Source organism: Perognathus longimembris, chromosome 22 (assembly GCF_023159225.1).
Source record: "Perognathus longimembris pacificus isolate PPM17 chromosome 22, ASM2315922v1, whole genome shotgun sequence".
Classification (NCBI taxonomy): domain Eukaryota; kingdom Metazoa; phylum Chordata; class Mammalia; order Rodentia; family Heteromyidae; genus Perognathus; species Perognathus longimembris.
The window spans coordinates 21,246,469-21,261,355 of NC_063182.1; the positions used below are offsets into that span (position 1 = coordinate 21,246,469).

The 14,887-nt window shown below is 41.7% G+C and overlaps 1 protein-coding gene across 1 annotated transcript; it reads right to left on the reverse strand.

Annotated features, from left to right (window-relative positions):
• Positions 1–7,459: 7,459 nt before the first annotated feature.
• On the reverse strand, positions 7,460–12,166 carry LOC125339942 (COMM domain-containing protein 9-like). The gene is made up of 5 exons (XM_048331306.1): positions 12,101–12,166; positions 10,405–10,544; positions 9,223–9,257; positions 8,741–8,844; positions 7,460–7,600 (listed from the first exon to the last, which is right to left on the reverse strand). Exons 1-5 carry the CDS (start codon positions 12,164–12,166, stop codon positions 7,460–7,462), a joined length of 486 nt encoding a protein of 161 aa, XP_048187263.1.
• Between the last annotated feature and the right edge of the window lie 2,721 nt (positions 12,167–14,887).

Consider the following 14,887-nt stretch of genomic DNA (forward strand, 5'->3'; position numbering starts at 1 on the left):
AACTCACGCCAATTTGGCTTTCAACCTGAAAATCATCAGAGACTGGAGGCAATGGAGGCTGGTTGTGACCTTCAGGGAGGTGGTAAAGCCAGGATTGATGAGGGAACTCTGAAAGTCACCATGTTTGGGGTAAACTGTGAATTTTCTTCTCCCCAGATTGAAGTAGGAGAGTGCTCTGCCTGACTGCTCACTAAATCACAGAGGGCCAACTGTGGGGTCAGTGTTAATACAATCATGCTGCTTTACACATTGATCAGGTTGCAATGTGCCTTTTGATCTGATTTGTTCCCTGACTCATCAGAATGAAAAAAAGATTCTTTCTTGGTGACCGGTGGCTCCATATTTAGTGAAAATGGGGAGAGGAAAGGAATAGATGGTTCTGGCTGGCCCTGGGGAGCTGATCCTTCCCTATGTGGCTCTGAGTGGCCTGGCATGTTAATTCTCAATCTCTGATGGCATTACGTTTATAACAATCTTCTGTGTCTATGTCTCTTCTCTTTCTTAATGAAAAGGAATCCTAGGTATACTTTCCACAGGCTCCTTCATCAGGATTGTTGGATAGGCTAGGAGGAATGGGACAGGTTTCAGGGACATTAGGTTGTCCCATCTTTTCTCCACCCCTGATGGTCTGCTGCAGATGGGCTTTCTCTGTGTGGCAGGAGACAGATGCTAGCATTGCTAGCCTTCCTCTCAGAAGAGATGGAGAGGAGGTCTGTCCTGCTGTTCCCAGACTGCCCTCGACATTCACATACATTCCTGAGACAGTCTTGTTGGCAGGTATACAGCGTCAGAACTCATGCTGTGGTCAGATGGGTGTAATGTAGAGCAGTTAGGGCAGATACTGTGCAGACAACCATGGCTCTTTTTTCTTTTAAAAAAGGCCAAATTTTAATTGTTTGAATACATTCTCCAGCAGCCCTCTACATCCCTCCCTCACAGTGCAGCCCCAGTACAGAATAAGGCCTTACCACAACCCCCACAGCCCACTGCAGGGGTCCCAAGCTGGGAGGCAGAGGTGGCTTCCAGTTTGGTTTCAGGGCATTCCCTTCCCATCACCCTCCACCTGTCTGGCCCAAGGGGCCAGTCCTAGGAGGAGGGGTGAAGGGATGGTGCTGGGGTTGGGAGTGGAGAGCAGGCACTTGTAGATTTGCGGCCCATGGGTAGTAACCCTTACCCATAGGCCCCCGACCAGGTGATGATGCCTGGGTATCCCTCCTTCTATGGCAGCTCAAGGATAAAGTACCAGAGCTAGATCTGTCTGGAGCCAGGGGGCTGCTGCAGGAACGCAAACCTTGTGTTTGCTGGCGTCTTCATGCTGGTGTGTAGGGAGGGGGTGGGGCAAGGCACCCCAACTCTGGGCCTCAGCTACCTGGCACCCACATTTTCCTCTTCTAGTCCTCTCCTGAGCCTGCCAGGCCATCCTCCCCACCTCACATGGCCTCCTCTCTCAGAACCTCTCCAACCATAGGTATGGACCAAAAAGGTTAGAGCTGCTGTTTGGATAGCAGCTTTGGGACATAGCGGACAAAGAGGAGCTTGCGTTGACTTCCCAGTATCTGGATGGACAGGGGTAAGATTGCTCATCCTTACTTCCATTCCAGAATTTTCCAAATGGCACGTTATAGGACCTCATGTCTATGTGTTGCAGAGAGAAAGGCTGAGTCCAACAGAAGCCTTTGGCCCGTAGGTGACTAAACTCAGTGAGCTGCTTTCCTCATCAATGAAGGGAGGATAACACCCTGTCTCACACCAACCCTGTGACATTCAGGTGAAACAATTCTACCAGTAGTCAGGTTTAACAGTACTAAGTCTTTCCTGTCTTAACAGCACAGTGCTAACTGCTTCTATGTATGTAGTATCATTTGATCTCTACAATAGTCCTATATAGTAGGTATTATTACTTTTTTTTTAAAGAAGGGTGGTAGGAATTTATCCTTAAAGGTCAAGCTTGGCTATAGTGAATAGTGCTGTCACACACATGAGTGTGCAGGCATTTCTATTGTTTCCTGACTTATATCCTTTTGGATACACACCAAAAGTGGTGCCAATAGATGTGAATCATATGATGGTAGTTCTATTTTTTGTCTTTTGAGAAACTACCATACTGATTCCATAGTGGTCCCAGTAATTTACATTTCTAACAACAGTATAGAAGGCTTCCTTTTCCTCACTATCTGACAGTAGAGTATTTTTCTTACAGAAGAATGAAACTATATCAGATGAATAAAATAAATGGAACTTGATATCATCCAGTTAAACAACATAAGCCAAGTCAAGAAGGACAAAAGTCATGTTTTCTCTCAAATATAGATGCTAGACATAAAAAATATATAAACAGATATGGGATCTTTCTGTCCCTGTCTCTCTTTTGTCTCTTTCACACACACACACACACACACACACACACACACACACACACACTTTTAATTATGGAGTTACTTATGTTTGTAATTGTGGGACTCTTTTAGAAAATAGGCAGAGGAGCTAGAATGAAAAATTCAATGCATCTGAGTAAAGATAGTAAAAATAAATTAGCTGAAAGCTGTTGAAAAATAGGGGGTACAGGGTATGAGGAGAGTCAGAGTAAGCCAGGGAACCAATCAGATTAAATTACTATACAGGCATGCACAAAATCCCAGTGAAATTTCTGAACAATTAGCATACACACAAAAATGACAAGAATATAAAACAGGTCCCATCTGGGGTATAGGCACTAGTAGGAGGGTGAATGGAGAGGGTAAATATGATCAGAATACTTTATGTACATGTGTGAAAATGGAACATACATCAGAGTGGAGTGGGAAGGGGGGAGAAGGGGAGGATAGAGGTCCACTGCATGAATATATAAAAATGAAACCACTTTGAACTACTAATCGTTGCTAATAAAAAGTGGGGAGAAATGGCAAGTACTTCCCCAATGAGAAGAACACTTGATTTCTGATCCCTAGCTGCCTGACTCACAAGTGCATATGTTAGCCAGAAGTTCTACTACCTCCTTTTTGCAAGACACACACACACACACACACACACACACACACACACACACACACACTGCCATTACAAGGAGTTTAGCAAGCAAGCTGCATGCAGTTGTCATAAGAATGATCCCCATGGGGTCCCTATGATGCAAATGTGGCCAAGTTGACACCACATGGTTAAATCCTTAAGATTCCATCATCTCAGCTTTTGTAACATGTGCTTGCTTGTCAATCTTTTCACAGACAGAAAGTGGGGAGGCTCTTTTGCTGATTTCACTCTACAACAGGTTTCATGGGCTTGGCTGGGAATTAGGAAATTGGGATCATCTTCAAAAATGTGTGGCAGTACAATGACAATGAAAATACATCACAAAGTAACCTATGGAACACAGCTAAGGCAGTACTGAGGGGCAAGATCATTGCCCTCAGCACTCACATTAAAAGAATGGAAGCAGGGCAGGTGAATAACCTCACGATGAAACTAAAACAACTGGAGAAAAAAGAAGTGATCGAATCTAAAATGACTAGGAGGAGAGAGATCACAAAGATTAATGAAGAGATAAATCTGATTGAAAATAGAAAGAACATTCAACAAATAAATAAGACTACAAGCTGGTTCTTTGAGAAAATTAATAAAATTGACAGACTCCTCGCAAGACTTACAAAAAAAAAAAAGAAGAGAAGAGAAGAGACTCATATACGTATAATCAGGGACTCCACCGGAAAAATTACAACAAGTACACATGGTATTCAAACAATCATAAGGAACTATTTCCAGAACCTTTACTCACTAAAAAACAATAATTTTACAGAAATGGATCAATTCTTAGAGAAGTATAAACTGCCCAAACTGAACCAAGAAGAAATAAATCAACCAAATAAACCAATAACTTACAGCGAGATACAGGGGGTAATCAAGAACCTCCCAACAAAGAAAAGCCCAGGCCCAGATGGATTCACCAATGAATTCTATGAAACCTTTAGTGAGGAGCTAATACCAATACTCCTCAAACTCTTCCACAAAATAGAAACAGAGGGAGAAATCCCAAACTCATTCTATGAAGCTAATATCATACTCATTCCCAAAACAGGAAAAGACCCAACAAAAAAAGAGAACTACAGACCAATATCACTAATGAACACAGATGCAAAGCTCCTCAATAAAACATCAGCTAACAGGATCCAGAAACTGATTAAGAAAATTATATATCATGACCAAGTAGGCTTCATCCCACAGTCACAAGGATGGTTCAAAATCCATAAATCAATCAATGTAATTCACCACATCAACAGAACTAAAATCAAGAATCACATTCTTATCTTAGTCGATGCCCAAAAAGCCTTTGACAAAATACAACATCCATACTTATTAAAAGCTCTGGAGAAAACAGGAATAGATGGAACATTACTCAAAACAATAAAAGCCATATACAACAGACCAACTGCTAACATCATATTAAATGGAGAGAAACTAAAATCATTCCCCCTAAACTGAGGAACAAGACAAGGATGCCCACTCTCCCCACTTCTTTTCAAAATAGTGCTGGAATCCCTAGCAATAGCAATAAGGCAAGAGGAGGACATCAAAGGGATCCACATTGGCAAGGAAGAAATCAAGCTATCCCTATTCGCAGACGACATGATCTTATGTCTGAAGGACCCAAAAAACTCAGTCCCTAAACTCTTACACCTAATGAACCATTTTGGCAAAGTAGCAGGCTACAAAATCAATCCACCAAAGTCAGTAGCTTTTCTGTGCACCAGCAATAGACAAACAGAAAAGGAAATTATGGAAACAATTCCATTTACAGTAGCCAAAAAATAAAAAAAAAATAAAGTACCTAGCAATCAACCTAACCAAGGACATGATGGACCTATTTAATGAGAACTATAAGAATCTAATAAGGGAAATCAAAGAAGACACAAGGAGATGGAAAGATCTCCCATGCTAATGGGTAGGCAGAATCAATATAGTGAAAATGGCCATATTGCCCAAATTGTTATACAAATTCAATGCAATCCCTATGAAAATCCCAGTTACATTCTTCACTGAAATACAGAAATCAATCCATAAATTCATATGGAACAGCAAAAGACCTAGAATAGCCAAAGCAATTCTAGGCAAAAAAAGCAGTGCAGGAGGTATCTTAATACCAGACTTCAAGCTCTACTATAGAGCCATCATAACAAAAACAGCCTGGTATTGGTATAAAAACAGACCGGAAGACCAATGGATTAGAATTGAGCATCCAGAAATAAAACCTCACTCTTACAGTCAGCTGATATTCAACAAAGGAGCTAAAGACATACAATGGAATAAACATATCCTCTTCAACTACTGGTGCTGGGAGAACTGGGCAGCCATATGCAGAAAACTCAAAGTAGACCCAAGCCTATCACCATGCACCAAGATCAACTCAAAATGGATCAAGGACCTCAATATCAGACCTGAATCCTTGAAACAACTGAAGGACAGAGTAGGAAAGATGCTAGAACTTATAGACACAGGAAGGAACTTCCTGAATATAGTCCCAGGGGCACAACAAATAGGGGAGAGGCTCGACAAATGGGACTACCACAAATTAAAAAGTTTCTGCACAGCTAAGGACATAGCCACCAAAATAGAAAGGGAACCATATAGGAAAGGATCTTTACCAGCACAGCAACAGACAAAGGCCTGATATCTGTAATCTACAGAGAACTCAAAAAACTAAGCACCTCCAAGACCAGTAAACCAATTAGGAAATGGGCAAAGGAGCTAAAGAGAGACTTCACAAGAGAAGAGATAAAAAATAGCAAAGAAACATATGAGGAAATGTTCAACATCCCTGGTAGTAAAGGAAATGCAAATAAAAACAACCCTGAGATACCACCTCACTCCAGTTAGAATGGCCTTTACTCTGAACTCAGGCAACAACAAATGCTGGAGGGGGTGTGGGGAAAGAGGAACCCTTCTACATTTTTGTTGGGAGTGCAAATTAGTCCAACCACTTTGGAGAACAGTATGGAGGTTTCTCAAAAAGCTCAATATAGAGCCACCCTATGACCCAGCCATACTATTTCTAGGCATCTATCCTGAACAGCAGGTCCCAAGATATAAAAAGACATTTGTACTTCCATGTTTATCGCTGCACAATTCACAATAGCCAAAATATGGAAACAACCCAGATGCCCCTCCACAGATGAATGGATCCAAAAAATATGGTGCCTATACACAATGGAATACTACATAGCGATTAGGAATGGTGAAATATTGTTATTCGCAGGGAAATGGTCAGAACTTGAACAAATAATGTTGAGCGAGACAAGCCTAGAACACAGAAAACAAAGGGGCATGACTCCCTGATATATGACTGTTAAGATAGGGTGATGGGGAGGCAGTAGAGACCAGGTCTGTAAAACCATAAACTTCTTGTCAAATGGTATTTCCTACAGGATTGGGTCAGCGACCCAACATTATGTAACTGAAACCAAACAACTACTCAACATATAAAGGTCAAAAATTGACCTCTCAGGGGAATACAATAGCTCAAAAGCTATGTATGTACGTTCATATAAGACTATTGTCGACATATTGTCTAATATCGACATTACATTTAAAGCCCTAGGCGAATTTTCTTTGGCGTAGGCCACGTGGCTACTGTATATGTTCTTGGTACATTGTGTATTGTATATATGTCTACCTGACCTAGGGAAGGGAAAGAGAAACAGGGTGTAAGATATCACAAGAAATGTACACACTACCCTACTATGTAATGGTACCCTTTTTGCATAACACCTTGTCAAAAAAATTTTGTTTAATTAATAAATAAATTACCCAAAAATGTGTGGCAATGCTGGCTGAATGCAGCAATTCAGATGAAAAGACTCATGACCAGAATCATAAAATTTGTATTTATTTCTAACCATTCCCCATCCCACTGTTTCACCCACCAGGGTTTCAGACTTCTGGAACAGGAAAGTGGTCCAGCAGAGCCAGGAGGCTCAGGGAATTCTTTAGGAGACCCAGGCAGGGGTGGCTAGTCTCTGTGGGATTTGCCTGGCTTCTCTGACAGATAAGCAGGCACTGCTGGCACTACTAGCTTATTCTTCCTATGTGATCCAGGGCTTGAAATGAACTCATCAGAGCTACTGTCATCATTAAACTCATGAGGAAGGCCTGGGAGTTTCAGGTTGAGTTTTCCAAATGGCCATGTGGAAACAGCTGATGAAGCGAATGTTTCCTCTCATGGCCACAGCAGTCATGAACGCATACACGGGGGCCTTTCAAAGATGGAAGCTTCTGTTTTTTAGCCTCAGGAAGAGAAAAGGAGAGAACAGCAAGGGGTTCAGCTGTTACTTCACAGTCCATCTGGCCTTCTGAATTGCAGCAACCCCTCCATCCCACTGTCATGCCCACTGCACAGCAGGCTGCATGGAAAGATAAGCATCTTCAAGGACCAGCCCCTAGGGCAGGTAGTGGTACCTGTGGCTGGGTCTCATCATTTATTGGCCACAGCAGAGAGCTGGTCTTGGATGTGGCCCAGCCCATCTAATACGGTGTCCAGTGTTTCTTTGCTCAGCTCCACGGTCACGACAGAGATGGAGGGTTTGTTCCCACACAGACTGGGATCTTCCTGGATCTGCAAAGACAGGGAGTCAAAACTGCCTATCTTCCTGTTTCCCTTTAAGTGAGCCCTACTCAGCCCTGCTGAGCCTCTCAAAAGAAGCTATTTGCTGAGAATTGCAGGTAGGTCCAGCCATGAGTCACTTAGTGACTGGGGAGAGTGAAGGAGCTAGACTGAGGATGAAGAAGGCCTCCTCTTCAATACCCCAAGCCTCGAGGTTTCTCAAGTGAGAAAATACTAAATTTCTACTGTTGAGACTTTAAGAAGTGGGCTCTATGGGATACATAAAACTTTCTATGGGATACAGATAAAGATAACAAGTTATAGTTATATTTGCTTGATCTTAAAAAAGAATTTAAGTACTTGTATTGACAATTCAGTTGCATCCTCACATCAACACCTCACAGGTGTTGATTGTTCTGGGTACTAGTTTTAATTACTTTTTAAAAAAAACCCTAAATGAGTCTATGAGTTCCATAGAGTTCTGAACAGAACTCTAATGTAAAGGTGAGAAGGTGGCACAGGAGCCAGTGAATGAAAAATGAGGGATACTGTAGAAAGGAAATGTCCTTATTACCTCATGCATGTAAATGTAACCCCTCTGTATATTATCTCTATAACAACTCTCTTAATGCTAAGGGAAGCTTGACCAGCCATACTGCACATAGTGACAGTCTGTTACTACTGGAGAGAAGTTGGTGAAAGCCTTCTGAAATGACCTATGAGGCTATTTGGAATCTGAATGCACAAGTTTAGTTTTTGAAACTAAACTTGCCACAAAGCGAACATCTTTAGGTATCAACAAATAATGTAAAAGCTATAATGTTCTATGCTTGTCTCATTGTTTTTAAACTTCATTGTATCTGTTACTTTGACCCTGATGTGTGAATATGGTAGTCCATGTATACTTTGTGCATAAACATATGCGTTTTGGGGGTATCCTAACATTTTTTTTAATTATAGGGAAAGTGTTTCTAGAACTTTGGATTACTTTTACTTTTTCCCGTACCGGGGTTTAAACTCAGGGCCTTGCTCTTGCTAAGCTTACTTGCATGTGGAGTGCTCTACCACTGGAGCCACACCTCAGGCCTGGTGGCTGGATTTTAGATGGCAAAGAGGGAATAAGTGCTTCCATAAGGGTGGAGGGGGACGTACCTTCATCTGGAGGAAGCAGGTAGGAACAGCCATGCAGCCAATATTGTTGGAGGACGTTTTGATATCCACTCTCCAGGCCAGGTCAACAAGGCGTGGCAGGGAAACTGTGAAGGAAACAGTTTAGTCAACAGCTCATGACACCATACTCACTGGGCCTTTTTTCTGGGGCAGGTGGCACTACGTGCTATACATATTTAATTTATGTGATTTACACAGTAAATATCTGTTAGTTTTTTTTTTTAACCAAAATGTAATTATTTTAAGAACTTCACTTTCTGCTTTGGATATCTTCTCTATTTTTTACAATATCATCATCAGGAAAAAAATAAATAGTGGAATTTCAAAGAGTAAATGCAACCCATAGTGGGGGCCTCGAACAGTTCCCTTTGATTTCTGGTTCAAGTCTCCAGTCCTGGTGGAGTCAGAGCAGGGCTGGGAGCAGCACAAGGAGAAGCAGTCCTCAGCACTGTGTCAGTACTCACTCTCATTTTCTTGCGCTTCCATTCTCCATGAAGACCTGTTTAAGAGGGAAAGGGGAGAAAGAAACAATGGAAAAGAAACGGAGGTTAAATTTACTGATGATAGAGGCCCTCGGACCTAACCTTTTGCTTCAGAAGAGCAGTTTTGTATTCCTTTTACCACAGCTTAGTGGCATTAAGACTATAAGTGCTGTCAGTTGGCTTCATAGCTTAGGTCACCAAAAACAAAAGGCTTAAGGCTTTGTGATCTTACTGTGCCAAGACAAAATACACAAAAGATCAACCTATCATCTTCTTTCTTGGGCACCAAGTACATGGAGGACTGCACATTAGAGGGGGTAACAGTACAGCACCTAGCACCATAATGAAGTGTCACATGTGAGAAAGTTCTAAACAAACAACAAATCCTTGGTAAAGGCAAAGTCTTTATTGCTTTTAGGGAGGCCTGCACAAGGCTTCTGGCAAATAAGAGCCAATTTACTTAAGATTTTCTTTTAAAATTATTTAAAAGATCTGCCTAGCACAAAAGATAGACCAACAAGCCACAAAAATAAATAAATACATAACCAACAAGCATATAAAGAAGATGCTTAACATGAGTAGGGTGAAAGAGGCCTAAGAGGAAATGAGGTACCATTTTCCATTTGTGAAGCTGTATCCTGCTGAGGGAAAAAGCATTGGTGGCCACTTTGATAATGCATAGTCAGAACCCTTTAACCCGAGAAGGAAATAACTAAATACATGAGCATATAAATGATAAGAGCAATATAAATTTTTCACCGAAGTGGAAAACTGTCAATACCTTAAATACTTAACATTAAAGAATTTAAAAATTGATACCTGATTCCTTTGTATAATGGAATATGTTTTAGCCATCAAAAATGACACTGAAGTTAAATACTTATTGACAGGTCATTAATATTTATACTGTTTACTGAAAAATAAGCAAATTATTATTATTTTTTGCTTTAAAAAATCACCCACTCATCTATGTGTAAAGAGAAACATTTTAAAAGTCCTAAAAGGCTATCTATTAAAGAATTAATACTGATCATTACTGGGTGGTAGGATTATAGGTGTCTTATTTGCGTTTTCTAATTTTTCAACAATGAAAATAATTCTAGAACAAGAATAAAACTAATTAATAGAAAAGTTAGAAGGAACTCTCAAAAAATGGTCACTTACATACATTCTAGGATGATTTTTGTCAGAATGTGTTTGAGGTTTTGGTGGAAATTTCCTGGAAAGAGAGCCAGGATTGCTTTGGAAGAGGACAGGTCATGGAATGTCACCACTCTGGTGAGGTGATGCAGAGCTTGGAGTAACTGCAGGGTAGAGGGGCAGTGCAGAAAAGATGGGGCAGGGAACCCAGGGAAAGGGGCACAGGACAAGGGCAGGATGGGGCTCCAAACTCTCCCCACAGCTGCACACTGACATCTACTTGTATGCCCTCACAGGAGTGAGGACTCAAGACCCAGAAAGCTGACTGCTTGACAGAAACTCTACTTGTGGGCAAAGAGTTAATACATCCATTTCTTGCTGTGGGAGCATCCACCTTCACTTAACTTTCTAGTGCTGTTTCCTTGGTAGCCTGAGAGAAGTAGAGAAGTAACTGGGTTACTAGGCAACACTTCATTAGCCCAGTGTCTTTGGACTGAGAGGGTTGAGTAAACATCTGGGGACCATAGTGTCAGGCTTCCTTGAGTGGTGCTGCAGGTTCCTCGCAAGAGCCTGACACTGTGCTTACTGTATTGTGACAAGACATATTGGTTCCTGTGGTGTCTGGGCATTGAATCCAAGGTAGTAAAGTTTCATGTCCTTGCCCTTAAGCTGTCACCTGGGAAGGCAGAGAAAACAAACAGTTCCTGGCCAGCCATCTGTGAAAGAAGGCTGGCCTGCTTTGTGCACAGTGGACCAGTGCTCTTCTATCAGCACATTCTTGGCCTACTCTCTACTGTGTCCTTCAATGTGGATCCATTACTAGGTGACTAGGTATGGCTTACAAATGATTTGTGAATATAATGATGCTCTGCTGAATCTAAGAAAACTCTCAAAGCTGGGCGCTGGTGGCTAATGCCTGTAATACTAGCTACTCAGGAGGCTGAAGATAATAGTTTGAAGCCAGCCAGAACAGTGACGGATACTCTTATCTCTCTCTCTGATTAACCACCAGAACACAAGAAGTGGAGCTGTAGCTCAAAATGATGGAGTGCTAGCCTTGAGCAAAAAAGCTCAGGGACAGTACTCAGGTCCTGAGTTCAAGCCCCATGACGCAGGAGGGGCTGGGGGAGTGAAAATTCTCTGGAAGTGACTGTTTGAGGGCTTCTTCTTTTACCACTGGAGATTGACTAACTCCATATTAACACAACCCAGAAATAGGGGGAAGTTCAGCTTCTACAAGTGAAGGTTGAAATGAGTGCTACGGTGGTAAATGCTCATGAACATAGCTCTTGACTGTCTCCTTCCCTGCTTAATTTCCCCCACCTTCTCCCATATACTATATACTAGTCATACCAAGTTCTCACATCATGTTTACTTCTAAGGGAACCCAAACTAATTCTACAATTCACATCTATAATCTTGCTTTTGTCTTTTCTTTTTTTGGCAGTACTTCAGTTTGATTTCAGGTGCTAGCTAGGTTTGCACTGTGTAGCTTGAGCCACGCCTCCAGTTCTCTTACTTTTCTATAGTTGATTTCAGTGAGCATGTTAGGGCTGACCTGAAAACTAGGGTAACTAAATATAAGTTTTAGTGTTAAAATCATAACAGCTTCTAAACCCTGGTGATGACTCCATGATAGAGAGCTGCACCCCCACCCATGAGACTAGTTTCTTATAGTTTGATATTTTAAAATGTAGGGAACATTTGTTCACTTCTATACCTGGGTAACAACCATGATAACAGACAGTGAAAAATGCTCATAGTCGTAGACTATAGAAATAACCATAGTAGTAGTAGAAATGTATGGTAACTATTGGGTCAGTTTACTTATGCTTGAACACTGGATTGTTTTAGCCCACTCAAGCCTACTTAGTGGTAATGGGAAAACATGGTCACAATTGTTAAAATAAGGTTGGTACTAGGTCAGCCTGACCACAGTATTCTGCTTCTGTAAATAGCTTGCTTAACCCATTTGTGACTTGCTCTACCCCCTGCACTAACCCCCTGCATCAGTGCTACATGACCACCTGTTGTCAATTCCTGATATCGAGGCTAGTTCCCGATATCAAAGCCAAAATAGATAACTGAAAGGGTAGATAGCCAATAGAAATAGGACAAGACTTGCTTGTTAAATGCCATCCAATCAAGTATCTGCCAAGTTGGAAATACCCTGCTCCTGTTGTAATCACAATAAAAACCCTGCCTATCTGAGGGTCAGGGCTCTCAATCCAGATCCGCTGTGTCGTTGATGGTTGGGAGTCCAGGCTCGAGCTTGCAATAAAGACTCTCTTGCGCTTGCATCGGTATCGGCCCCTTGGTGGTCTTTGGGGACGGGAAGTCTAGGCATAACAAGCACAGATCTAAATTAAACATTTTAAACTGGACGCCCGCTGCTCATGCCTATAATCCTAGCTACTCAGGGAGCTGGGATCTGAAAAATTGTGATTCAAAGCCACTTTAGGCAGGACAGCCTGAGACTCTTACTTGCAACTCACCAGCAAAAAGTAAAAAGTGGAGTGAGCTGTGGTTCAAGTGGTAGAGTGTCAGCCCTGAATGAAAAAACTAAGGGGTAGTGCACAGGCCCTGAATTCAATCCCTAGTATTGGCACAAGGAAACACAAAAACTCAACAAAATAAAACAGCAGCACAGGATCATCTGATTGAAAATACTCCTGTTCTGGAAGCATAGCAGCCCTGGAAGATAAGGCACTACTTCATAACTCATTTGAACCTAATCACACTTAGAAAGTCTTTTTTACTAAATATAGTCACATTCTGAGGTAAGGAGGTAAGTTGGGAGGGCTGAGAGGTATGGGGAGACACAATTTAGCCCTTAACAGGTGTCCTAAGTGTCAGTGTGTAGAAGTTTCTTCTCTTCTCTTCCTGGTACCCCTCTTTGAAAATACAGACTTAGTCCACAGATAGTCTGTGGCGTATCTGGCTTTTGGAAACTACTCAATTTCTCTTTACAAAATTTCTCTTTATCAAAGCGACCTCTTCCTATCAGTCCAAATGACCACCTGTCTCTCTTGCACACTGGGTTTATCTGGCTTAATTCAGGAACTGACCTTCTGTGACATTCAAGCTCCAGGGGAGCTGTGATCCCTTTGAGACCACTATTGGTAGGAGGGGGGACAAGGAATGGATACATGGGGATGGCAGTGAACCTTTTCCAAATTCCTCCTCTGCCCTCCATGTCATTCTCATCCAGTGGCCTTTGAAGTAAGAGAAAGAGGGAACAGTTTCCAGCTGTTGCTTTGCTAAGGCCACCACAAGGGAATTGTAAAGTGATTTGGACCATGTCAGGTAGTCAGGTCACACTGAGTCCAAAATGGACTTTCTATCCTGCTATGCAACAGTGTTTCATTTCATTTTCATAAAGAAACCTGGGAGGATTCAGCACTGGTGGCTCAGGCCTGTAATCACAGCTACTTATGAGGCTCAGATCTGAGGATCTCGGTTCAAAGCCAACCAAGACAGAAAAGTTCACAAGAATATTTCCTATTAATTTGTAAAAATGCTAGACTTGAGGTGTGACTCAAGTGGTAGTTAGTTATGAGAGAGAAAAAAAAAACAGTTAAGTAAGAAAACAAAGCCCAAGTTCAAGTCTTAATACTGGCACAAATTAAAAACAAAATGAACAGTTAAACAATACCCTAGGCGAACAATGTGATTATCCACAGGTGGAAGAATTTGGAACTCAAGTTAAAGAATTCATTCAGGGTGATTAGTTTCTCAGGAGGCTGAGATCTGAGAATTGTGGTTCAAAGTCAGTCAGGGAAGAAAAATCCCCATGAGACTCTTATCTCCAGTTAACCACTTCAAAAGCCAGAAGTGGAGATGTGGCTCAAGTAATAGAGTGCTAGCGTTGAACACAGAGAGGCTCAGGAATGGTGCCCAGGCTCTGAGTTCAAGCCCCACAACTGAAAAACAACAAACAGAAAATAGTGAAGCAGGTTGTTCCAGTGTGATCTGCTTGCAGTGTAAGGGGTAGTAACAGGGATGACAAATGTGTCAGGATCTTTCTCAGGAAAGCTGAGCTGAGTTTCCTGGACCAGGGAGGTGCCTTTGACTGCTTGACAAATCCATTGCATCTCCCCACAAATAGCTAACCAGTAAAAGAAGGACACTAATGTGGAATGTCTCACTGTGGTCACTAGTATAGCAATACTGGGTTTTGGTAGTCCTATGTAAGGTAGAAAGGGCCAAAGCATCTCACCTTCTTCTGTTTTTCTTTTTTTTTTTTTGATACTTCACCTAAAAGGACTTTGAGATAGAATATTATTTATTTCTTTAAAGAGCTTCTTTGATTTAGATGCTTAATTATTTCCTTTAAAAATGGAAGACCTGGCCTATGGCTGTCCATTTTCCCTAAGACAGGGAAGAGTGCTCCTGGCCCTAGTAAACTTTTGGAAGGCACATGCTAAAGAGATTGTCTGGTAGCAGGACAGGGCTGGGGAGGGGTAGAACAAGATTGGGCAGGCCTGTGAAAATGTGAATCTGGGGC